Here is an 11229-nt window from a genome sequence, read left to right as displayed (position 1 = left end):
GAATATCTAAGTGGACTCAAATCAAAGATAATTACTTCTTATTTTGTAATCTATGATAAAAATATGTTATTTTACAAAAGTAGAAGTAGTTATCTTTGATTTGAGTCCACTTAGATATTCTTGCGATGTCTGTAAGTCCCTTTTGTTGTTATTGACAATTGAGGCGTTTTTTATAATCAAATGAACCGATTTCCAATGTTATATATGTCAAATTGAAGGTCTTGCAAGGACCTACAACTTTTGCTTGAAACTTTTTTTTATAAAATGTACGGTTTTCAATCTGTAGCCGAAAAACCAATTTTCCTAATTTTAAAGGGCCCAATTGTTGAAATTCCAATCGACTCAACTGTGGCATTTGTTATTACTTCATTCCTACCATCGAACCCTAACGAATCCCGGTGAGAAACGCCGGTTGCGAATTTTTTCACGTTTAACATAGAGTCAGATCTAACTGGACTGGACTATAAATGGTTATTTGAAGAACATTCAGTTAAATTTTCAGCTAAAAATAGTGAAAAATAAGCTAACTACAGCAAATTTTCTCACACAACTGAAAAAAAGAGATCGATTACGGTGGACACTGTAACTGAAAATCTACTCGACCGATTCTTTCCAAATTTTTCTCACTATTTATCTACACAAATTATGAGGTAATGACGTCAAGATATTTCGTTTAAAATAATTTGTGAGTTTTTGGCTTCATTTTGAAATGAAAAAAATGACTTTTTTGACAAAATGAAGGCAAAAAGTTAAATTATCTCGACGTCATTACCTCATCTATTATCTACTTAAATAGTGTATAAAATATGAAGTGGATCGGTGGAGTAGATTTTGAGTAATGATGTCCACCGGATTTTTTTTACGTTGCATGTGAAAATTTGCTGTAGCCGTTTATTTTTTAGTGTTTTGGGCTGAATATTTAACTGAATATTCTTCAAATAACTATTAATTATGTGTATGATTTATAAATCAATTCAATTTACTATATGTTCAAAAAAAAAAATTTTTTTTGAAATTTAGTCAAGACCCTACCTCCCCTTAAGTGGGAAGCTCTATATAAGCGAAATTTTCATCTCTGACAACAATCATGTCATCAATTTAAATTATATATTAAGGGTTACGGTACTTAGTTGTTAAGAATCATGGTCAAGTGATTTTATTGGGAAAACAATTCTAATATGATTAATTTCCAATTTGCGATAAAAATGTGATATTAAAGAAATATAGTATATTACTGCCCTAGGCCGCAAAAAAAAGAAAAGTCCCAGAGTACGTGTAATTAGTTCCCGCTTTGCGCAGCGGCACGGAAGTAGTCACTTTCGGGCAGCTGGTATGAAAATATATTTGTAATTGTAAAAATTAAGCAAAACAATATTTTTCAAAATTATCCGGCATAGTTATTTAATATTTCATGATTATTCGTAAAAAATCTTTAAATTCGAAAATCCAATATTTTTTTGATGTCTTTTAAACAAAGCAAAACGAAAACGCAATGTCAAATCTGATATGTACACAAATTTAAGTATCCATCATTTCCTCTCTTAAAAATGTTGGTCATGTCACTAAAATTAACGTGTTCTATTTCGTGTGATGGCACGATTGCTGCACTGAGTGAAATTTATATTTTATATTTACATTGAGTTATGGTACTAGTTTAATTAAAAAAATTTTTCAACCTTCTTTCATTTTAATCTTACGAAAATTCGTTTCGTGTATCGCGAAAAAATAATTTACATTATTACATTCACATAATTTTTAGTTTTTATGACAAATGAAATTAATTTTTTGTAACGTAGAGTTGATCGATTTATTTCAAGTAGCCCGAACTTTTTGATTTAGCCACGTGATTTTTGACGTTCAGTACTCCGAATAGTCATAAGTATCATTTTACTATATTGACTGAATTGTGCACGTTTTGATTTAGTTTTTATGAGAGTGATCCATGTCGAATTGAAAATTTGGTAACTTATTCGACACAACATTACAATTGGCTTTGCCTTCACAAAATGTAAAAATTATAGTTGTAAAAGAACTTTTAAAATTAATTTATATTCTTATACATTTGAGTTTTCAAGTGCAGCTTTGAATGGTATAATTAAAAGAAGGGTATAAATATTTATTTTGGTCTCAAATTATGCTACCAATAAATAAGTGATATTCAGAATTAAGTCAATGGTCTTTAAAAACATAATTTATAGGTCTTGTCATATACTCGATAAACTTTATTTTTGCAAGATCTCACAATACATCAAGATATACATAATGAGTATTATGCCTGTATCAGGTGCGCCACTACAACAAGTTAAAATATAATTTTTTCAATTATTCGCTGTGAGTGCCTTGATATTTCCTCGATAATGTTATACATAATTATAAATTTACTACATTTGCAAGGCATTAGTTTTGTAGCAGACAATTTTTTTGAAAGTCTGCAATTAACGAAAGGTCATTATTCATTCAGAAACCTGCTACCACGCGCATGTTCAATTAAAATTTTTCTTCATTCATCTAGAAATGCTCCACCCGATTGGACAACAAAAACAAAGCAGTTCTTAAAAGAAAGAAAAACAATATATTTTAAAACACTTTCGAAAAAATAGGTTTAAAAGAATCAACGCGTAACACAGGTGGGCTCATTGCACTTTTTATAGAAGCAATAAACATATTCCACAAAATGAGCATTACCCATACAATCCAACTGCGATATATTTTCGCGTGAATTAAAATGATTCCTGTGCGCGTTGAAAATATCTGCATAATTTTTTATTCGTTTTAGTTGTTGATACATAAAAATAGAGTAACTACATGGATATTTATAAACTTCTGTTGTATATATTTTATAGCGTATTAATAAATAATTATTTTTATTTTGTCTATATATTTATGTATACAAAGCAGGAAAACAACATTATTATATATTAATGAATAAAAACATCGCAACAGCACCTGTTGCTAGTCAACTTAATTCTTTTTTATTTTTCGTTAGCGTTATTAAAGTTCTCGTTGTTCGAAAATTCGACAATATTTTAAGTAGAGCCGCACAATTAGTAAATATGTATTACTTTTAATGTTTTTTAAACATTTTTCTAATTTTATGTAACGATGTTGTGGTTCTAAACGAAGCTCTGACTGATTGTTGCATCTCATTGACGTTTATTCATACTTTGTCATTGCTTATATATTAAACTGAAACGTTTATGACAATTTTTTTAGGCATGAATTAATGCAATGATAACAGAAATCCTGCTTTAAAATTGATAATAGCATTTGCTTGGACTCAAAAGGAACTTGCATGCAATAATTCAAGTTCAGTCGAGCTGTTAAGTAATAGAATATTATTTAAATGGTGATTTTATCATCATGATTTTATTGAAGCAACTGACCATCGTCAGTAAAATCGATGTACCACCAGAAGACAATGTTGATATAAAATGTTATTTTCAAGGAAAAGAAGTGTTGTCATTTACAGCTAGAGTTACGTTTAGTGAACCGTGTCCATTCGATGATAACATTGTGCTTTTGAAAATATCATCTCAAATCGTTTAAAACTTGTTGTTGATACTGCCGTTGTTGTTAGCTCAAATCATACATAATTTAGTGGTTGATTTATGAGAGCTTTTGCTTGGCGCACTCTGGACAGATGATGTCTTCGGCGTCGGTGATGAATCCACGTCCCACGAGAGAGGTATTGCATCCAGCACAAATGAAGCAATCGTTGTGCCAGTGTCTGTCTTCGAAAGAGATGAAGCGCGTACCGCCGATGCCTGTGTGCATGTCAAAGCAAAAAAATCCGTGATCATTTTACAATTCGAAGAAAAAAACCAGACGACTGAGCAAAGCCAGTCACTGGACCAATTTTTAGACACTCACCGGTAATTGGTTTTGTGCACGAAGTACACCTCTTGGCGAACAACTCGCCGAAACATTCGGCGCAGTAGGGCTTCTCGTCGCGAGATGTAAATCTTTGGCCGGCGAGTGATTGATTGCAGTGAGTGCAGGTGAAGCAATCTCTGTGCCATGGCTCGTTCTTGTATGTCACACCTCCGCTAGTGATGATCTGGTGCCAAAACGAAAGAAAGTTTTAGTTTACAATTTTCCAAGTCATTAATTTATTTTCCAAAAATATTGTCTTACCTTATTGCACTTGATGCAACGGGTAGCGAATTTGTCTTCATAGCATCCAGCGCAGTAGATTTCTTGCTCACGTGGGATGAAGCTCTTGGTGCCGATGGGCGTCTTGCAGACGACACAGCAGAAGCATTTTTCGTGCCATTGTCTGGTCTTATACTCCATCTTTTTGGTACCTTTAATTAGAGTGGAAAAAATTGTTATTGACTTAAAAGTTAAGAATGCGTTGCTACAGAGCGTGGCTAAAGTCGTTTTATTTTATGCAGTTTTTTATAATTGGTTTTTATTGTATTATATTTGTATTATTTATTGAGTGATTTATGTCAAACTCAATATGTTTGCTTTTAATAACAATAATGATGATCAATATAACGTTTCACTTCGAAACTTATATTAATTTTATATTTATTAATCAATCGATTGATAATATTATATCCAATGTGCTGGTGCAAGTGTATATTTTTTGAATGAAATTTAAAAGTTGATGAGAGTTTTCTTTGTGATTTTCTCTCATTTCCGTTAATATTTACTGGCATACTATTTTAGGAAAGACATTTATAAACGAAGCTTATAGAAAGGATCGAGGATAAAAATCACCTGGCTCGGCGTATCTCCAATCGCCCATGCGACAAAAGATACCCTTGCTGCAGCGAAACAAAGCATCGCCCTGCAGAGGAATCGTGCTAATAACGGCGATGTCCGTTTCGCTGCCGCTTTGGCGAGCAAAATTCAATTTGCGCTCGCTGCAGCCAGAGCAGTGGTGATGATGCAAATGTTGATAGATCGGCCGCTTGATCGTCGGCGTTGGCGAGCGGATTTTTAGGCGATTTGTCAGCCGATCGTTTAGACTATCAACCACGGTAACGCGCGGTCGGGGACTCGTGATCCAGGCCATGGTTTTTAAAACTTAATTCTTTTAAAGTATTAGGGCTAATTCGCGACACTCGAAAATTTGAACTAACAATTCAAGTCTACACTCGAAGCTTCAGTGCAGCTTATTATTCGTTCGAGTCAAGCTATTGGTCTGGAGTCACGCGGAACACTGTGTATCTTATCCAAATAACCATTGCTTCATAGGCTTCCAGTTCTCTTTGTACGCGATCCTACTCCTTCGACCACATTAAAACTTCCGGGATGAGAAGAGGGTACAACAAAAACAAGTTGCCTTTAATTTACCATGTAAAAAGCCTTTATCCGTCTAATAAAATCACCCGACTCCTACCACCGATTAATTGAAGGGGGGAGCTAACGTAGAAGTAATTTTTAAAATGGGCATTCGATAGTCCGTATTTGGAGTTGCTCAAGTTCATTGAAAGACAATTTATCGATTATCTAATGAAATGTAATAGAGCTGAAGGCCAAGCTGTTTTTGTTTTAATGGTGAAATACGAGCGGGGGAACAATTGAGTCATACGTATGGGCGATGAACTGGGATTAATCAATTAATCTAACTGATATATTTGAACAAAATTTTATTGAACCTCGCGGTCTTTTTTTCTCGTATTAATTATTTGAGTACGCAATATCAGCGCACCCACATATTGTATAACCTTCGTTTAATTAGCGTTCTGATAGGTAATTTTGAAGCTTATTTAATTTTGCGGAAACGGACGCTGAATTCGTGAACCATATTCTGTGCGCACGTGTAAAATTCGAGATACTCTCTTGAATATTTATGATACACATTTTAACACACTTCACGTTTACGCGACAGCCAAAAGATTATAATTTTGTGAATTTCTCCATTTACCCAATTAATTAATGCACCTTTTTAAAAACATAAACAGATCCATGTCATTTTCCAGGTAATAGATTTGAAAATTATTTAATACTTCGAGATGATGTTAAAGAAGATTTTTCGTTTAAGAAATCGCCAAAAAATTAATAAATTTACGGACAGTATAGATTATTATTATTCAAATATATTTGATGTAAGCACTCTCTTCACGTCTCAAATACTTTTAGTGCGCAAAAGCATTTTAATGTTTGATAGTTACAATTTTGACTTCTTACAGGTGTGGCATTTTTCAATCTCATATTATAATTGTGCTCTTTCTAGTTTTAAAATAAATTAGTTCCATAAAATGTTTTACAATTCAAGCACTTCGTGTTTCTTCAAGATAAGAAATAAATGAAGAGATTTTTAATAAAAGTAATAATGAAGCGTTGTAGAAAAATTAGTAATCTATCAGAGACACATATATTTCAGGGACCTTTATATTTCTGCGCGCATTAACAAAATTTCTCTAATACATCAAGACATTAAAAAAAAAACTCTATTAATTGTGTACGTTTTGTTCGCCAGAATATATTCGTACACAATTTACCATATTATAGAAAATAATAACATTTCTTTCATAGGTTAACTAGCGTGACCTTGAGTTGATAATAAGTATAATTTAGTACCCACATCATAGTTGTATAATTCATGTTGCTTTTTAAAATTTGACAATATTCAGTTAAATGCATATCACACAGCAATGCAACGAATAAAATAGATATATACTTTTGAAAAATGTTACATGGAATAATAAATACGTACCAGCACGGAAAACATCGCCGCATCCATCGCAACGACTCGCAAATTGGGAGTCATAGCAGTTGCCACAATAAATCTTATCTACTTTACTGCCAAACTGTTTGTCCACCAAAGATGCTCTGCAACGACTGCAGAGAAAGCAAGCCTCGTGCCAATGCTTATCTTTGTATGACAAATCCTGTGTAATACATATTATTAGAATTTTGTAATTTTGAGGGTCTGAAAAAATGTGAAAGAATTTAGAACGAAACTGTTTTCGCACACGTTTTTTTGCAAATTTCCGAAATTATCGTATTTACTTTTATAATAGAGATCGGAAGTAGTACTCACAGTATTAATTTTAGAAATAAAATATTGGTAACACGTTTCTACAATAAAAACCGTTTCAATAGTTTGTTTTTAAAATTATTTCAAAACCAGCTGAAATATTTTAGTGCAGCAGTTACATTTTTTGGCAATTTACAATTATTCGATTTTTATTAGAGTACAAGTTTCACGAAAATAGTATAAAGTTTGCGAAAAAATTATCAAGTCAAATGCGGCTACGAGTACAGGAATGCTATTTCTAGGAATGAGCATATGGATGTTCTTATAACTGGCACGACATTTCGCGAATTACTGAAAATGTTGAACTGAACTACGTAAGAGTTATCTCTATTTGGTGTAAATCAATTTGATATTTCCAGATGATGCCTTGAAGTTTGGTTTGATAAAAATTGTTGTCGAAGCTCACTCATGATAAACTAAAAATCCGCTAACAATTCAAATAATCCAGATAAGAGACTTTCACGTAGAAAAAACTTGGTTGGATATGAATTTGAATAAGAATTTATTTAATAGTTGGAAAATGATCATCAGGAGCGGCTTGCGAAGAGTATCGTTCGGATAGAAAAACGAGATCGCTGGATCAGCGTCGCGAGCGCACGCACGTCGAGAATAGTCGGCGCGACTTTCCGCTATTCTTGGATTTCGGAGCATGGCGCGCGTGCAGCTTCGCAAGCTTGAAAATCATAAGTGTGCATACTCGCATATAGCCCGAAGAAAAGAGGGACACTCGAAAGTTCGACGGCTGGCATAAAGCTTGCGACACGGGCCGGCGTACAGCCGCCATACGGCTGAGCCAGAAATAATAAACAGTCCATGGATTACGTTACAATGTTATTCGCGCGAACGCGTAACACGTATCATCGTTTTTAAAAATACTCTTAGGCACGAGGAATCAAGCCACGGGCAAAGAAAAAAATATGAAAACAAGAGCAATCGTACCTTAGAGTCAATGCCAATGATTTTGTGGCACTCCTCGCAATTGTTGGCGAATACGCTCTCGTAGCACTTGATGCAGTAGGGATGCTCGTCTCTCAGGACGTAACGCTGACCTGTCAGCGATTCGTCGCACTGCCAGCAGCAGAAGTGGCCGCTATGCCAGTCCTTGTTCATTGCTTTCGTGTACTCGCCACTGAAAATCAACTGTAAAAACGACCATTAATTACTCAAATGCTATTTCACCCATTGCATAAAGAGGGACAAATACTCGCTCTCGAGATGGACTTTCAGGAAAGTTTCCCGGCTTACCGGAACTTCACATTTAATCTTGTCAATTTTTTACGAGGACATTTTTATTGAAAGGGGACACACTAATTATTGAGGGGCAAAATTAAGGAGGTGACATATATTTACATATTGATGAAACCAGTATAACATCATTAGATACTGGTGGAATTTTTATATAATGCAATTATTTAGTACATCATTGTTTTCTGTAAACTTGGTCAGTGCTTCATACTTGCATGTATAGTTGACTTATATATTTTTTGTTCATATTTAATCGTGGTTCTAGTATAACTGACTTTTGATTTTATGTTTTGACAAGTTTATCCAAGATCACTTAAGTAGTGAAATAATTGCAAAAAAATCACATTTCGTCTATAATATTAAAAAGTATAATTATGAAGTTAAACTTCTTTTCACAAGCTTAAACTAAATAGTAATTTTATTGCATGTTAACTTGGATGCATTTGTAGGGTCAGTGGTCAAGTAATTATGAAAGACTTTCTTTGCAATTTATATTTTTTGGTATATACGGAGTGGCTATTGTAGAGTTGATTCAAATATATATTATAACATTGTCTTGAAGTATGTACCTTAGTTTAGTGCTGTGTATGTGCTGGCTGAGCTTGTTTTATTATTTGACATGTGAAATGAATATTCAGCGAAAATATATTTGTGCCTCAATCATTAAAATGAGCTACTTATAAAGTTTCGACTACTGTACTATTATAATTAGTTCTTTTTAACAAGTGCTACATGCTCGCGAAAAGGAGTGGGGGTTCAAACAACTTTTTAATGATATGTATAAAACATTGTTCTCAAAGGTTTTTCTACATGTTTTTTGACACTTTTATTTTGATGATGCTTTGTTAACTTTTTGTAGATATTATACTTTTACTGGCGATTTTACTGGCCAGATTATTTCATCGGTATAAAATGACTCTTCTTTTATCAATTTAGTTGAATCAAAATTCATGTGTACTTTTGTGTTTTTGTACATTATAATGCACTTGAACGAGACACACTTTTTTACGTGAAATTGAGCACTCATATGAAAAAAGTCACTTGAATTTTCATTTCTCAGACGTTCACTAAAAGCACGCACGAAACATCCATTAACGAGTGTTCGCAATGAATCGAATGATAGCGCGCCTACCTTAATCAGGCGGGCCATTTAAAAAATCAAGCGGCTCCGAGTCGCGTGCCATTTTTTTCCTCTCTTTTTCTCTGTCTCTAACGCGTGACACCTTAATAAAAGCGCGGAACAAACTCATAAACAAAACCATCATCAAATAAAAAGTGAATAATTTATTGAAAAATAAGAAGGAGAAGCAGCAGCATTGGAATATCCCAGCCAGCACATACTCGTCGATGGCGCCGCTGACGTTCTGATTATTGTTATTGCTCGATTGGGTAGTGTCGAGCTCCGTGATCGTGACCTCGGAGGCATTCTGGTCGCTGCTCTCCCTGCGCTTGGTCGTCTTCTTCACTTTTCGCGTTTTGCGCTCGGTACTGGTCGTCGTGAACACTACACTGCTGTCTACGTCCGCCATAATGAGACGATATTACTCTGTCCTTCGCTCGCTTTATTCTATACAAACAACACCGTGGCTGGCGGTGTACACAATTTGAATTATCGTCTGCCTCTGCGTGTCGCGCACGTTGCTTTCTCGACGATTGTCGACTGACTGACGACGATCTAGGATTTCTTCTGGGTCGTCATCTCCATAGGCTGTTCTTACTCGGACTTGGAGCAAAAGAGAGAGAAAGAGAGTTATTTTTGGCGAACCGCTGAATACGCATACACACGCATATAATACAGAATCTCCTCTCCAGAACGAGAGAGAAAGAGAGAGAGAGAGAGAAAGAGTGAGCAAACTCTCGCTCTCTATATCTCCCCTCCATGTGTTCGCCATTCTGTCTTGCTTTTGCACATTGTAAAAGTACACACAAGGCGTAGCTGTGCTGCAAACTCGCCTCTATCCCTTCTACAATTCACAACTTCCTCTTGTTCTTCGTCTTCTTCGTCTTCTTCGTCTTCTTCATCTTCTTCATCTTCTTCATCTTTTCATTTTCTTTTTACCCGATACTTTACAGCCACAGTTATTATTTTTATGGACATTTTTCGTTTGCAGGCGCCACCCCAAGAAATCCAAGAAAATGGACATTCAGATAAAACTTTTTTCACGTTTTCAAGTTCTAATAATACTTGGTGGAAAGCACACCATATGTTCTTAAACTAAAGTTTCCCAGCTGGTGTAAGAACAAGCATTCGACTTTTTTTAAAGCTTAATTTTCTAGAATGCGACGATTTCCAGCATTTACCAAATTACGTCGAATAGTGAAAAATATAGAAAAATCAATCTCACTCTAGACCATTCGAGTTTTTGATCAAGCACATTAAATTTCTGTTTTGTATTTTCATTAAATTTGTGAGTGTGAACAATAGGACCATTTTTTTACTATTTCCTCTTTCCTCATTAGTAAGATATATTTAATCTGAATGCATACTCTTGTATAACTCAATGTGTTCTCAGATCCAAAAAGTAATAACGAACAAATCCAATGCGCCAAGTTTCATTTCTGACTTTCTTTCCGCAAAACTAAAATTTGAAATTCACAAATTTGTTTGCAACTGCGTTCGCGACCATTAACTATTTGGCAAAATAAACAGTATGAACTTGCATTTAAATCGCAGGAAACGCTACGTGTGCTGTGTAAATGCGATGTACAAAAAACAAACGATATTCACGACTCGAATCCATTGATCATTACACATGCGCGCTTTCGGCAAACATTTTGAATACACGTAGAAACGGATGAATTATTTACGAATCTAGAAAAGCAAAGAAAATGAAAACATGTTTTTGAGCGGATAAAAATAACGATTTATCAAAATATCTAATTTCGATTGATTTTCCGGATGCGAACCCATAAAATATCATCTTGATCGAAAAATCGAGTTTGGTGTGTTCCTAATTGGCTGAGTCATAAAAATGGCTAACGCGTTTTGC

The 11229-nt window shown here is 34.5% G+C and overlaps 1 protein-coding gene across 8 annotated transcripts in view; it reads right to left on the bottom strand.

The window, feature by feature from the left end:
- Window positions 1-2191: 2191 nt before the first annotated feature.
- LOC106658020 (four and a half LIM domains protein 2) overlaps window positions 2192-11229 on the bottom strand; it is a 61287-nt gene continuing 52249 nt past the window's right edge. For 6 of the 8 annotated variants that reach the window (XM_023462022.1, XM_014379833.2, XM_014379826.2 and 3 more), the window contains 5 exons: window positions 7934-8134; window positions 6671-6845; window positions 4135-4304; window positions 3871-4057; window positions 2192-3764 (listed from right to left, as the gene is read on the bottom strand). In XM_023462022.1, the coding sequence (XP_023317790.1) occupies window positions 3607-3764; window positions 3871-4057; window positions 4135-4304; window positions 6671-6845; window positions 7934-8134 (891 nt within the window). In that variant the 3' untranslated portion in view covers window positions 2192-3606. Of the gene's footprint in view, window positions 3765-3870; window positions 4058-4134; window positions 4305-6670; window positions 6846-7933; window positions 8135-8808; window positions 9266-9580; window positions 10249-11229 lie in introns of those variants that run through there. The other 2 variants (XM_014379836.2, XM_014379849.2) reach the window with 2 other exon arrangements.

This window comes from Trichogramma pretiosum, unplaced genomic scaffold (genome assembly GCF_000599845.2).
Source record: "Trichogramma pretiosum strain Unisexual culture from Peru unplaced genomic scaffold, Tpre_2.0 scaffold52, whole genome shotgun sequence".
Taxonomy (NCBI): Eukaryota; Metazoa; Arthropoda; class Insecta; order Hymenoptera; family Trichogrammatidae; genus Trichogramma; species Trichogramma pretiosum.
Note: the sequence above shows the minus strand (reverse complement) of the source record. Positions and strands in the feature narration are given on the sequence as shown.